The 15,912-nt window shown below is 45.5% G+C and overlaps 1 protein-coding gene across 1 annotated transcript in view; it reads right to left on the reverse strand.

The window, feature by feature from the left end:
* The window catches only part of LOC135224696 (phospholipase A2 group XV-like), a 73,694-nt gene that overhangs the window by 55,755 nt on the left and 2,027 nt on the right, over positions 1 to 15,912 (reverse strand). Inside the window, exon 2 of the mRNA XM_064263964.1 lies at positions 5,502 to 5,644. Within this exon, the coding sequence (XP_064120034.1) occupies positions 5,502 to 5,644 (143 nt within the window). The remainder of the gene's footprint in view (positions 1 to 5,501; positions 5,645 to 15,912) is intronic.

A 15,912-nucleotide genomic window follows, 5' to 3' on the forward strand; every position in this document is an offset into this window, starting at 1 on the left:
AGCGTCTATCGCGACTGCTCCCGGATCCAGCACAGGGGAGCAATAAAGAGGCAACCTCTTTGTTCTCGACGTCGCAAATAGGTCGACTAACGGACACCCCCACAGTCTCCAGAGCTCTGACAGACGTCCTGGTGCAACGTCCATTCCGTCGGCAGGATCTGATCTTGTCGGCTGAGAAGGGGTCCTGCTCTGACGTTCTGGACTCCTGCGATAAATTCTCGTCAGGATCCTTATCCGTCTCGCATCTCCCGCCCACAGCAGAAATCTCCCTCGCTAAATAAAAAAGAGGACGGGAGTGTGTACCTCCCTGCTTTTTAGGTACGCAAGGGCTGTGGAGTGTTGTCCGAGTTGACTTGGACTACTTTCTCTGCAACCTTTTGTTGGAAGAACTGTAGCGCCAGAAAAACCGCCGCTAGTTCCTTTACATTGATGTGCCAGGACACCTGTTCCCCCTCCAGGTGCCTGACACTTTCCTCCCCTCCCAGTGTTGCTCCCCATCCCGAACCACCGAAGGCGTTGGAAAAACAACAAACTAGGTCTGGGCTCAGAAAGCTTTAGGGACAACCCCTCTCGAAACTTCCGAGGATCTAAGCCACCATCTTAGATGGTTCTTCACCGATTTGGTGATGAAAAGGGTCGCATTCAGATCCTCTCTGACTCTCCATTCGTCTGCTAAGAAAAACTGGAGAGGTCTGAGGTGTAGTCTTCCCAGGGAAACAAACTTTTCCAGCGAGGAAATGGTCCCAGCAGACTCATCCATTCCCTCGCCGAGCAAGCTCCTTCCCCAGGAAGGCCGAAACTCTCTCTAAGCCTTGCAGCTGTCGTTCCTGGGACGGAAACGCTCGAAAAGCCACTGAATCCATCTGAATCCCCAGATACACGATGGACTGTGGGGTTGGGTCAGATGCGACTTTTCGAGGTTGACCAGAAGTCCCAGGGACTTCGCCAAGGCCAAAGTGAAGTGAAGGTCCTTCAGACACCTTTCTTCTGACGATGCTCTGATCAGCCAATCGTCGAGATACAGGGACACTCTTATTCCTGCAGAATGTAACCATCTCGCTACGTTTTTTCATGAGCATGGTAAATACCATCGGAGCCGTGCTTAAACCGAAACAAAGGGCTCGGAAATTGCCAAACTTTGTCCCTTAGCATAAACCTCAGAAACTTTCTTGAAAGAGGGTGGATAGGCACGTGAAAAGTATGCGTCCTGTAGGTCCAAGGAAACACCATCCAGTCGCCCGGTCTTAAGGCTCCTAGAACCGACTGAGGTGTTTCCATCTTGAATTTTTTCTTTTCTACGAAAAGATTCAGGCTGCTTACGTCCAAGACTGGACGCCACCCCGACGACTGCTTTGGTACCAGGAAAAGTCTGTTGTAGTATCCTGGTGACCCCAGGTCTAAGACCTGCTCCACCGCTCTTTTCATGATCATTTGATCCAAAAGATCTAAAAGAACCTGATGTTTCTCCCCTTGATACGACGGGGAAAGATCTCTGGGAGTCGTAGAAAGAGGAGGAGGGTCCACAAAGGGGATCTTGTACCCCTGTTCCACTATCTTGAGGGACCACGCATCTGTATCTCTCTCTCTCCACGCACCCGCAAAGAACTTTATGCCTGGCTCCGACAGGCATCTGAAGGACTTTCTCTCACTTAGAGGATTTAGGTTTGAAGGAACCTCTTCCTCTTGCAAGTCCTCTCCCTCGAGGAGCAGCTCTCGAGGGAGGAGCGCTATGAAAGGGTTTAACCTCCCTAGGAGGTCGTCCAGACGACGACGTGGTAGGGACTGCGGGACGTCTTGAAGACTGGGCCAAGAGATCCTGGGTAGCCTTCTCTTGTAGGCTCACTGCCAGGTCCCTTACCATAGCCTAGGGGAAGAGATGGCTCGAAAGAGGTGCAAAGAGAAGCTCTGCTTTCTGCGATGCAGAAACAGACCTCGCTGTAAAATTGCAGAAAAAGCGCTCTCTTCTTGAGGAAAGCAGTGCCGAAATGAGACACTAACTCTTCCGAACCATCCCTGACGGCCTTGTCCATGCATGACAACACATTGGACAGCTCCCCCAGACTCAAAGAATCAGGACTCCTAGATTGAAGATCCAGGAACTCCTAGGGCACCAGTCTAGGAAGTTAAAGACTTCCAGAGTCTTTAACAGACCTTTCATGTGATGGTCGATCTCCGTTGGTGTCCATGAAATCTTGCGGACGATAAAAGGGATCTCTTCTGGGCGTCTACCAGACTAGCAAAGTCCCCTTGGGAAGAAGACGGGATCTTAACTCCTACTTCAGCTTTGGTCTCATACCAAATGCCGCCTTTCCCACTGAGTCTTGAAGGAGGAAGGGCGAAAGTCGACTTGCCCTGATCCTTCCGACGTTCTATCCAATCCTGCAATTTCTTGAATGCTCTCTTAGTGGACAAGGAAGTCTTCATCTCCACCACTTCCGAAACCTTGCCCGACTTCGAAGACGAAAACTGAGAGGGAGGAGACTTAGGAGCTGCAGGCTGGAACTTCTCACCAAACAAAGAACGTAACAGACGAACCAGCACCCTTGTAGTCGGAAACCGACGAAACTGACGGCTGTTTTCTTCCTCCACTGGTCCGCCGGACTACTAAGCTCTCCTTCCTCCCAGAAGAGGCAAAGGAGATTGAACCTCTGGAGAGGGCGTGCGCCCAACGGGTCTAGCCTTCAACAAAGGCTTTCGAGGATGACTAATATCAGGCCTCTTCAAAAGCGACCGACCTTCTGTCGATCTTTAGAGCTCGAACCACGAAGAGCGTACCTGACCGCGCTGCGCGTCAAGAGAGGTTACTCTTAGTCTCTCTCGAGGAGCGTCCTTACGTTTCACGCTCAAGCGTCCAGCTTTCGCGTTTCAAAGCGTCCTTTCTGAGCGCTCTCGGAAAGCCTTCTCCACAGGAAACAAAGCGTCAAGCAAAAAACATCCCGACGAGCGTCTTCAAAAGCGTCCTGCCGAGCGTCTTCAAAAAGCGTCCTCCAAGGCGTCCTGTCGAGCGTCCTCAAAGGCGTCCTGACGTGCGGGCGGAGACAGAGACGAACGAGGAGACGGAGAAGGAGACTGGCCTCGTCCTCTTGACAGGCAGTCTAGCGTCCTTCCTTCGTTTAGGCTCAACTGCTGGGCGAGTCTTCCGAGCCATTAAGGCGACAATTGGTCTTGAAGCGACGCAAGAATACTCTTCGTAGGTGAAGAACCGAGAGGAGGTGAAGGGCTGCGCCTGCGAGAAGACGAGGGGCGGGGGGACGCCTCCTTCCTTCTCAAAGGTACAGCAACCTGCCTCTCCGAGGCGCGAGAGAACGCGCTTCTCAGCGTCGTCCTCTGACGACGTCCTACCTCTCTTCTGTGGAGGAAACGCGTCATACGACGCAGGCGAAGACCGCAACGAGAGCGGAGAGAGGGGACGTAAAGCGTCCTCTCTAGGAAAAGTCCTTTTCAACGGACGCGAGTCACTCCGAGCGCTCCACCCCTTGCGCGGGGAGGGCGCCTCGGAGGACGAAAAACAGTCCTTAAGGATGCGAGCCTGAGCACGCTCCTTGGCAGCCTGGGAAGTAGCAACAGGTCCTGCCGAAGGGACGCCAGATCGGTGGGGAGCCCCCGTAACCCTCTTGCGGCTTTCGACATGCCCACTCCCTGAGTTCTGGGAGTCCGACAGAGGTCTAGACCTAGAGGCATTATGGGGCCGATCTGACGCCCCCTCCCTCCACAAACACTAAGGGCACGATCACACACTTTACTCGAGCCGTTTTCAAGGGCCAACACTTTGGACTCTAGAGTGCGTAATGACTCTAGAATCAGAGAAAGGGCATTACCTTCTCCAGACACAGAACTAGGGCCCTCAGGCAACAACAGGATTAGGTGAAGCAAATTCTACTGGTGTTTAAAATAGGAGAAATGTTACTTCCCTTACCTTTCGTAGAACCGCTCTTGGAGGAAGACCTCCTGATCCTATCGCGCTCCAACTTACGCCGATAGGATTCATACACCTTCCATTCATCCTCAGTTCAAACTTTTGCATTCAATGCAACGATCAAACCAGCAAACAAACATGCCCCTACACCCATACATACTGTGGTGGGGTCTACCGATGATTTCGGTAGCCTCACCTTGCCAATCACTTCTCACACACACTCTGAAGCTCACTGAACTTGATCCCGACATCACGTTCATAGAAAAGCCAATCCAAAATCCAAAAACAGTCCAAAAGTCAATCCAGATACTTATAACGAGTCAAAATCCAAAAATCCTGGGCGGAGGTCTGTAAACAGGTGTTTACCGACCGGCGACAGAAAAAATATGAATAGAAAATGGGAATGGTTCCTGATATCCGCCTCCCAGCGGCGGGAATGGGTACTACCACCTGGCCGCCCACTGCGTGTGCCGCGAGTTTTGAAATTCTGTCGGACTTCGGAGAATACAGCTATATATATATCTGCCAAGTAAGTTTCATGAACAAATAGGAGTATGAGCAGTTATAATCAACAGAATAGAGACGGCAGAGGGCACAGACCCTTGCATCGAGAAATGACTCGGTTCCCTGGCAGCGAATGCCAGCTTCCTACTGTCTCAAGGAAATACACAGATCAGGTCACAGGGAGATGAGGGGCACAGTCACCCCTTTTGAGGCAAACATAAAAATGAGCACACACCATGGGGAACCCTGCAGCCCTTAATAAGCAAGATAAACTCAGTCAAATTTCTAACTGAAGTTAAAATCAACCTTGTATCCTGTCCAAGTTACCATTTCTCTTTTCCTGAACTGAAGGCAAAGCAAAAGATGGTGCTAGTAAGGAAGAATACCAGAAGTGAAATTGGTGGAGTAGGCCTAAGGAGGAGGAGGAGGGAGGTCAGCGAAGGAAGAAGGAACAAGAGCCAGACCTGGAGGAGAAGGAATAGTCCTAAGACCTGTTCTAATTACATGCCTTCTCAAACTATCTGCTCTTATTATTTCTATATGTAAAAATTTTTTCATGCCCTCATGTGGACACTCAAAAATTCCTAACAGTCATTTCTGCAGACCCCGAGACCTTAACACCACTGCTTACTGCATTCTAGGAAAAAGAAAATTTCATCACAAAATAGTGAAAATCAGAAACGGCAAATTTGTTCCATAATTGCAAAGATGCACTCGCCTTCAAGATGGCAAGAAGAATTCTGACTAGAACAAAAGATTCTAAATACACCTCGTGAAGAGGAGGAGAACTAGGCAGTCTCCCTACATCAGCCAGTCAGTTGTCTTCTTTCTTCTGTGAATATCAATCGCACCTATAACTAAGATATAAGCTAACTGAGAATAGGCAAGATTCATCCCAAATACTGAGAACATTTACTTTCTCCATATGTTAACATGAAAAATCCACCTCAATTTCTGGAAAAACAAAACACAAGTCATAAGATTCAGCTTAAGAGCAATGCAGTACATACTACATTTTCATGTGTTGAATACTAGAAAAAAATACAAAGGTTCAAAAGGAAGCAAAAAGTATTTCACTTACCCAGCAGTCAATAATATAAGGTACAAGTAGTTCCATATTGAGCCACAGATCAAACCAGTCACTTGTAAGTTTGGAACAAATGTAGTGAACAGTTTCTGTTTTGTTGAGCTTAGCTTCCATTTGAGATCCCCCATCTCCTGGAACTATTGTATAACAGGTAAGAAGAGGACAGTCTATTTAAAATATATCTAATACTATTATGACCAATATGGTAGCTGAAAAAAAGTTGTTTAACGTATATGGCATTTAAGGCTGAAGGGGCATTGCAAATACCTTCAGTGTACCATTTACTTTATGTTGTTATGGCTCTACCAATTAGTGATTTATCAAAGGAAGAAACTTAATACAAATGGTAATAAAAGGAAAACAAAGCATTCCATGATTGCCAACAACAGTACACTCAAGAAGAAAAAATCTCATTAGCCAAATTACGTGCAATGTAGAAAAAGTAACTCCCAGAAACTTGCATACTATATACTTATCAATGACTAGTAGTCATGAAATAAGACCCCTATACCTTCCTTCAGCCTTATTATAAACAGGTTGCGAAAACTTTTAAACTTTAAAATACAATTAATAACATTGCTTATAATAAAACTGAGAAGCTTTATAATATACTTACCAAGTAATTACTTGGCTAATTGTTAGCTAAGTAATTACTTGGTAAGTTACTTTCATAAAATGTTGAAGTATTGAATCTTATCAAAGCTTAATTGATCTAAGGAAGAAACCAGTAAATGTAAATAACTCCACAGGAAATTTCAATTGTTTTAAGAACTCAACTAAAACTAATAATTCAGGAACAATATCAAATGCAAACTAAACAATGACCCATCATAACCGCTACTACAGGTGAATATAATATCTGGTTACAACTTCCCGCTAACAACAAACATACAAAATAATGAATGATTAGCCTGGTATCTAATATGAAGAACTAAAAAGCCAGTTCTCTTCTGTCACATACAATTATCTTCTTTCTTTTCTACTATTGTCAAGCTAGATCTTGGATGTTTTGCACTAGTTCTTTATGACAAGGCAATGGGAACCTTATAAAAAAAGACGGATAAAAGACACTAAATTGTTGGCCCTCAATTACTTGGTAACCCTATTTCTTACAATACACATTTGTTGACATGACCTAACATAGGGTAATGTTACTAATGACCACAATAGTATAATTTACCAAAGCAGCCTACCTGCTGTTACGATATAAAGTCCAACAAAGTCCATAAAAAAGCAGGTTTTAATATCTAGATATTTTAACATGATATTGTTATTTTACAATAAAGTTTTGTACATACTTACCTGGCAGACATATACTTAGCTTACGTCTCTGACGTCACGACAGAATTCAAAACTCGCGGCTAACGCGACAGGTAGGTCAGGTGATACCTTACCCGCCGCTGGGAGGCGGGTTGGTAAGAACCATCATACCTTTCTTGCCAGATTTTTTCTCTCTTATACCTGTCTCCTGAGGGGAGGCTGGGCGGGGACCATCAATCGTATATGTCTGGCCAGGTAAGTATGTACAAAACTTTATTGTAAAATAACAATATCATTTTTGTACATGAACTTTCCTGTCAGACATATACTTAGCTGATTGACACCCTTGGTGGAGGGTACAAGACAGAAAATAACAAAGAAAAGGTAAACAACACCTGTTGTAGGATAAAAATAACCTTGGTTCTTACCTGTTTAGGCTGAAGACTTCATAGATACTGTCTATTAGTCTGCATAGCCATAAGAGCTACAGCGAGGGCGTGACCTACAGCTGAAAGACTCTTTGGGTTTCTACTAACGGACTTGATATACGTTTAACTTAGTAGAATCCAAGTCGGATCATGTCAATGGGGGGTTCGCCTCTTCTATGACAGAACCTGTCCACTACCAACGCAGGGAGCTTCAAACCAAATCCGATCACCTAACCAAACTAACGTTATTAGCATTACGAAACGAAAAAAGATGCCTACCTGCATCATTTTTCATACAACCATATGAACTCAATTACCAAAAAAAAACAAGGGAAAAAACTACTAAGGATATGTTCCAGCTCCTGCCCCAGCACCGAATCCGCCGATACGTACGGGCCTAACGCGAAGCACTCGTCATACGTAATACTGACGTCTTTTAGGTAGTGGTTGGCGAATACTGAATTACATCTCCAGAATGTAGTTTTCATCAGATTCTGAAGAGACATATTCTTCTTAAAGGCCAAGGAAGTGGCAATTGCTCGTTACTTCATGAGCCTTGACTTTTAGGATCTTGAAATGTTCCTCATTACAAGCTTTATGTGCTTCTTTCACAACACTCTAATGAAGAAAGACAGCGCATTTTTCGACCAATGGTCTGCTGGGGTCCTTTACAGAGCACCATAGTCTATCCTCAATGCCCTTAAGGGTTTTCTTCTTCTGAAGGTAGTATTTTAAACTCCTAACAGGGCAAAGAGTTCTTTCAGGTTTCTTCCCCTACTATGGCAGATAAACCACGAACCTCAAAGTTCCTTTGGCCACGGATTTGAGGGGTTCTCATTTTTTGCCAAAAACGAAGGAAAGGAAGGAACAAACCACGGAATCTCCTTTGAAACCTACCCTTCCTTCTAGGGCATGAATCTCACTAACCCTTTTAGCTGATGCTAAAGCCATGAGAAAGAGAGCTTTCCTCGTGAGATCTTTGAAGGAGGCTAAATGTGGTGGTTCAACCTAGCGGACCTCAGGAAACGAAGAACCACATCCAGATTCCAACTTTGGAACTTCGCTCGAGGTTTTCTTGGAAGATTCAAAAGATCTTAAGAGATCATGAAGATCTTTGTTATTCGAAAGATCTAAATTCCTATGTCTGAATACCGCAGCCAGCATGCTTCGGTATCCTTTGATAGTAGATACTGCCAAACCGCATTTTTCTCTGAGGAAAACTAGGAAATCTGCTATCTGAGTCACAGAGGTACTGGAAAGAGGAAAACTTCTGTTCCTGCACCAACGGCGAAAAGACGTCCCACTTCGACTGGTAGACTTTAAGGGTCGAAGGTCTTCTAGCTGAGGCGATAGCCTTAGCAGCTTTTGTCGAAAACCCCTTCGCTCTGACAAGACTTTTGACAGTCGAAAGCCAGTCAGATTGAGAGCGGGGAGGTTTCTGTGATACCTGTCGAAGTGTGGTTGTTTGAGCAAATCTTGTCTTTGTGGAAGTGCTCTTGGAAGTCCACCAACCATTCCAGTACCTCTGTGAACCAATCTTGGGCGGGCCAGAACGGAGCTACTAGCGTCATTCTTGTCCTCGATCCGAGATAGCAAATTTCTTGAGGGTTGTCCTTAGTACTTTGAAGGGGGGAAAGGCGTAGACGTCTAGCCCTGTCCAATCTAGGAGAAACGCATCCACTGATACTGCTCCTGGGTCTGAGATCGGGGAGCAGTAAAGTTCGATTCTTGCGTTCTTTGCTGTTGCAAAGAGATCGATGTGAGGTCTGCCCCATCTTTTCCACAGGTCTTGGCATACTTCTGAGTGGAGGGTCCACTCGGAAGGCAGGAGTTGATTCTTCCTGCTCAGGAGATCGGCCCTGACGTTCCTTTCTCCCTGTACGAATCTGGTGAGAAGACTGATCTTCCTTGTTTGAGACCACAGCAGAAGATCCCTTGCTGTTTCGTACAGGGAGAAGGAGTGCGTCCCCCCCTGTTTTTGATGTACGCCAAGGCTGTTGTGTTGTCCGAATTGACCTGCACTACTGCATTTCGGACGTGGGGTTCGAAGGCTTTCAATGCCATCCAGGACTGCCATCAACTCTTTCTTGTTGATGTGCCAGGACACCTGATCCCCCTTCCAGGTGCCTGACACTTCTCTTGTCCCGAGCGTGCGCTCCCCAACCTGCCTCCGATGCGTCGGAAAACAACACATGGCTGGGGTTCGGCATGTAGAGAGACATTCCTTCCACAAATCGAAGTGGGTTGTTCCACCACCGAAGGTCTCTCTTGATTTCCTTTGAGATCTTGAAGGAGAACTCCAGATCTAGGGAGAGACGCCTCCAGTTCTGGTATAGGAAGAACTGTAGAGGCCTGAGATGCAACCTTCCTAGAGAAACGAATTGCTCCAGCGAGGAGAGTGTCCCCAGCAGACTCATCCACTCCCTCGCTGTGCATGCATCTTTCTCTAGGAAGGTCGTTATTTTCTCGTAGCAACGAGCTATCCTCTCTGGCGACGGAAAAGCCCGAAAAGCCAGAGAAGCTATCCGAATCCCCAGATAGATCCTCTCTTGACTGGGGATTAATTGAGGACTTCTGGAAGTTCACCAGAAGTCCCAGCGAACTTGCCAATGTAAGGGTCTTTTGAAGGTCCTCCAGACATCTTTCTTGAGACTCTGCTCTGATTAGCCAGTCGTCGAGATAAAGCGACACCCTCACTCCCTCCAAATGTAGCCACTGCGCCACGTTTTTTCATTAACCCCGTGAAAACTTGGGGTGCAGTTGATAGGCCGAAGCACAAGGCCTTGAATTGGAAGATGTTTCCTCCCATCATGAATCGTAGATACTTCCGTGAAGAAGGATGGATCGGCACATGAAAGTAAGCGTCCTGAAGGTCTAGAGACACCATCCAGTCCCTGGACGAAGAGCCGCTAACACTGAGGAAGTTGTCTCCATGGCGAACTTCCTCTTTTCCACAAAGACGTTCAGGGGCGCTTACATCCAACACCGGTCTCCATCCTCCTGAGTTCTTCGGAACTAGGAAAAGTCTGTTGTAAAAGCCCGCAGAGCGGGGATCTTTCACTAGTTCTATAGCCTCCTTCTCTAGCATGAGATCTACTGCTAGAGAAAGGGCTTGATTCATGATGGGGTCCTTGTACTTGGCTACCAACTCCCTCGGAGTTGTCGTCAATGGTGGTCTTGACGAGAAGGGAATGAGGTATCCTTTGCTGACAATCGATAGGGACCAATTGTCTGCCCTTTTGTGGCCCAGACGTCGGCAAATTTCAGTAGTCTGGCACCCACTGATGTCTGGAGTCCTTGACCGCTATTTCTTCCCTCTGACTGACTTAGAGAAGGTTTTACCTCTCTTAAAAGGTCTAGTCCCTCTGGTTACAGAACCTCTGACAGCGGGTCCTCCTCGAAAGGGCTCCTGTCTCAGAGGAGTCTCTTTCTTGGTCTTGGGTTGGAAGACAGAGCGAGGTTTCTGGCCGCCGGGCTAACATGTCCTGAGTAGCCTTAGCTGAAAGGGCACTCGAGACATCTTGGATAATTTTTCTTGGGGAACAGAAGAGGAGAGAGTTGAGCATACAAGAGCGAGGCCTTTGCGCATGAGACACTGCCTTCGTGAGAAACGAACAGTAGACCGACCGTTTCTTAAGCACTCCAGCTCCAAACAGTGAGAGACTTCACTCGATCCGTCTCTCACTGCTTTATCCATGCAAGTGAGTACACAGTTAAGATCTTCAGGAGACAGAGCATCTGGGGTCTTTGGTCTTATTAGCCAGAACACCTAAAGACCAATCGAGGAAGTTGAAAACTTCAGGAACATTCCCTTCAGTAAGTTGGTCAAGTTCGTTCATTTCCCCACGTAGTCTTGGCGGACAAGAGGGCGGAACGACGAGCAGAATCCACTAATGAAGAGAAGTCCGAGTCGCAGACGAAGGGAGAGCGAGGCCTAAAGGTTCTCCCGATTCGTACCAGAATCCCAATCTGCCGGTCAGTTTAGACGACGGAGGGAAAGAAAAAACCGTCTTCCCTTTCTCTTCTTAGAAAGGAGCCATTCCCCAAAACCTCTCAGCGCCTTCTTCATGGAAACCGTAGGTTTCATCCTTACACAAGACGAAACCTTCGACGTCTTCGAAGTGGAGAATAACGAAAGAGGAGAAGGGGGAGCCACAGGAGAAAGGATATCTCCAAACTCTTGCAGGAGTAACTCTGTTAGTTTCTTATAGGAGGAAACTGAGGCGTCTTTTGGTCCTTCTTCTTCTGAGGGGTCCTGTTCCTCCTGAGCTGAAGAGCCCTCCTGATCCTTAGAGGCGCGACTATTCTTAAAGGAGTCTCTAGAGGAAGTTAGACGTATACGTCTTGGAGACAATGCTTCAGGCAAGTGTCTACTTGCAACATCCTTCTTGTCTGGAGGAGTGCGTTTCCCAGATTCTTGAAGCCTAATAGGAGTCAGGCGGCAGTCAGGTGCAGAGCGCCTGTTTGAAGAAGAACTTCTATCAGGCTCTTGGCGCCTATCCAAAGGAGAGCGGCTACCAGGCGAACGGCGCCTGCCATACGAAAAGCGCCTACCAGGCTCTTGGCGCCTGAACCGAGGCGAGAAAATCTCTGGCGACGAGCGCCTACTAGGTGAGCGCCTACCAGGGGAGAAGCGCTACCAGGGGAGAAGGGCCTGCTAGGCTCTCGGCGCCTGACTCGAGGCGAGTAAAAGTTGGGAGAAGAGCGCCTGCCAGGCGAAACGCGCCTAACCAGCTCTTGACGCCTGTCCAGCGAAGGGCGCCTGTCCGATTTAGGGCGCTTGTCAACCGGAGAGTGGAGGCGAGACGAGGAGCGGCTACGAGGTGAGTAGTGCCTACTAGGCTCTTTGGCGCCTGTCAAGGGGAGCGATCCTGTCTCGAGAAGAGCGTCTGTAGGGTGAGGATCTCCTACGCGCAGTTTGCTCCTTGTCCGAAGGAGAAACTTGTCTGTCAGGCGAATGTCGCTTAGACGCAGATGTGATCTTGTCCGAAGCAGAAAGCCTCCTGCGAGAATCCGAACGCACAGGTGAGCGCGCCGCTTCCGTCGAATAGCGAGAGTCAGGAGAGGGGAGCCTGGACTTCTTTACAGGAAGCGAGACGTCCTTCCTACGACGAGAAGACACGCAAAGAGAGCCAGCCAGAGCCGAAATCTGCGCCTGAAGGTTAGCCAACACCCTTGCAGGAGAATTCACAAACTCGTGAACAGGAGACGAGGCTCGATCTCCGCTCGGGGAACGATACTCCTGAGATCTCTTACGCTTCTTCGCTTCCACCTCAGGCTCTTCCGAAAAAACTTCAGGGCTGAAAGGGCGGGCGCAGGGAGCGTTCCAGGCTCTCTTCGAAGGGCGCGAGGCTTCCGAAAAGCTCCATCCTCTTTTAGGAGAAGGCGAAGGCGACGACGAGAAGCACTGGCGCAAAATTTCTCTCTTGGAGCGATCCAAGGTAGCCTGGGAACGATCAACAGGAGCTACCGAGGGGACGCCTGACCATTGGGGATGCTCCCTAACCTTCCTGCTGGCTTTCGAGCTTTCCTCCTCCACTGGGACTGGGAGTCTGGAAGAGGTCTAGGCCTGGAAGCATTAGGGAGCCGATCAGACGCACCCTCCACTGCACTGGGTTCACTGCACAAATCACTATTGGAATCACTCTTACCTTCTAGTTGCTTGATTTTCCTCTCCATACTGCGAATGGTGGCTTTCATTGAGGCCACTTCCGAAGGCGCATCTTCGGCTTCGGTGCAGGGAGCAGGAGCTGAAACTTGACAAAGGAGCTACTTCTAAAATAGGATTATCTACATCCAACTCGCTATACGAGATCTACTACTGCTCCTGGAAGAAGCTTTCCTAACTTTATCCTTTTCAAGCTTCCTCAAGTAGGAAGACAAAGACTTCCATTCATCCTCATTCAGCTTTTCACATTCATTACAAGGGTTATTAAAGGTGCATTCATTCCCTCTACACTTCAAACATACCGTGTGAGGGTCTACCGCAGCTTTCGGTAGCCTCACCTTACACTCAGTCATACAACAAACTCTAAACATAGCAGTTTTCTTAGTATCAACATCAGACATCATGAATCCAAGAAAAATCCAAAGAAAAATCCAAAGAAAAGTCCAATAACTGTCCACAAATCGCGAATGCCAGGCCAAAAGATCGGGTACTTCACCAAAAGTCCGTAGAAACAATCCAGGGCGAAAACGAGAAAAGAATCCAACTGTCAAGAGGTACCGACAACAGGTGTGGTCGACACCGACGACAGAAAAAATCTGGCAAGAAAGGTATGATGGTTCTTACACCCGCCTCCCAGCGGCGGGTAAGGTAGATCACCTGACCTACCTGTCGCGTTAGCCGCGAGTTTTGAATTCTGTCGTGACGTCAGAGACGTAAGCTAAGTATATGTCTGACAGGAAAGTTCATGTACAAAAATGAATAATTATACTAACAGTAAGGTTCACACGACAATGTTTTCAAAACTTTGATTAGGAACACTGCCAATCCCTGGTTACAATATACATAATATGATCTTCACTTCTAAAACACCACTTTACCTACAGGAAATGCACCTCAAAAAAATATGAAAATGCCAACGTATAAAATAGGAAAAGTTTTTGGTATAGGCTAGACCTATTAGTATGGTAAATACAGTACAGTACTCACTTGACCTAATTACGAAAGAGCTACCATACTACACTTTTTTACAGAGCGAATCAACTTTATAAACTATGGTTCTAAGTGGTGAATGAAAGCACTCATCCTCCTAACCACTTCCCCCCAAAAAAACAAAGTGAACATATTTTATATTCTTTCATAATCAAAAAAACAAAGTGAACATATTTTATATTCTTTCATAATCACATACTGTATACTATTTGCTCTAATGAAACAGAACAAATGAATGAATATGGAATTTAGGCCAAAGGTCAAAGCAATGGGACCTATGAGGCCAATCAGCACTCAAATGGAAATTGGCGGTAAAAGTTTTAAAAGAGGTAGCAGGAGGAAAACCTCGCAGTTCCACTATGAATCAATTGTTGCGAGAGGATAGAAAATGAGTTGGAAGAAAGAGAATACAAAAAGATGTACAGTAAGAGGAACAAAAGGAACTTCAACTAGGGGCCGAAGGCACGCTGCAAAGAACCTCAAGTAATGCCTACAGTTAACCTGCTTGAGGTGCACTAACAGCACTATCCCCTACGGGGTCTAATGAAATAAAAAAATATTCCTTCAAACAGAATCATTTAACGTTAATATCTGCTGAGTAGGGCACAGCTGCACACAACACAAGTGATAATTTGAGACATTTATGCCTTTCAAGGCTTTGGTATTGACGTGGGTAAAATTATACCCTAGTGCATTCAAAGCATCAAGTACATTTCTGTTGAAGTGAATGACCAGCAACAAAACACTCTTGTGGAGAGACTAGTACTTTGTTGTTCTTTCCCAAAATCAAGAGAAAACATATTCAAAATAGTATCAGACACAAATGAGGATATATTAAATTTTATCCTTCATTTAGTTTAATGTAAAGACATATTGTGCAGCTGTGAATGGAATTTAAGAATACTACATTCCTGTTAAATAAGCAAGACTAATTGAAATTATCTACAAGCTAAGTAGATAATTAATTGAAATCATCTAAAAACAAAGTAGATACAATGTTAATGTTGATGGAATCTTATCAAAGTGAGTCTGCAGAAAATAACAAGGTACCTTTTGCACCTTCTCTCGTGTTTTCTCTAAAATAAAAGCTAAGGGATGGAAGGGAAGGTTCAGACAGGATTAACAAGAGAAATATGCATATTATGCTCTTGTAATGAGCAAAACTTAATAGATTAAAAAAAATATATGGTATCTAGAAAGATAAGACATGATAAATCAATGCAAAAATATTGTATTCGGACAGTAAGGGACTAAAATCATTAGATCTTTTATGAAAACTTCTTTTTTAAAAGAGGAGGATAAAGCTGAGTTCTAACATATTTAAATTATAAAGTAGAGTTCTAACATGATATTTAAATTATAAAGTAGAGTTCTAACATGATATATAAATTAAAGATTTGGAACAAAATCTTGCAAGAAATTATTCCATAATCTATGGAATGGAAGTTACAGTCTCTCTCTCTCCGGTGTCAACTCATATCTCAAACAAAGTTTGGTAATAAGGCTATCAAATAAGGTTATCAACCTTCATAAAATCAAAGTAATTTACAGTACTTTTAACAATATGAAACCCAGTTACTTTCCTCCAATCAAACATCTACTCATCACCTGTGGCACTGTAAGTTCAAATTTGTTAAAAGTGTAAAAATACCCATTTTTGCAAATATCTGTGATGAAATATCAATTATATAAAAAAAGGCAACAGATAGATGTGCATTATCAAGCCATTCCAAAACAGCAATGCAGCCTTACATAATCTATACATATTGCTAGCTACTTTGTTAATGATGTTTTTTCACTTGGTTGAAGAAAAAGACAGCTGGCCAGACGTAGAAAAATCCTAGGTTATCACAGACACTGTGACCGAGAATAAGATGACCTGAAGAACCAGGCAATCGCTTCAACCTAATATTCATCACCTAGTATGTATGTTACTTCACCAGTACTGAAATAATTTCATGTGCCAGTAACATCCATGAACTAGCTTTAATATTGGCAAGATTTCAGAATGACCTTTCTTCCAAATCCCTTACTAACAATACTGATAATTATAATGGTC

Source organism: Macrobrachium nipponense, chromosome 12, assembly GCF_015104395.2.
Source record: "Macrobrachium nipponense isolate FS-2020 chromosome 12, ASM1510439v2, whole genome shotgun sequence".
NCBI classification, from domain to species: Eukaryota; Metazoa; Arthropoda; class Malacostraca; order Decapoda; family Palaemonidae; genus Macrobrachium; species Macrobrachium nipponense.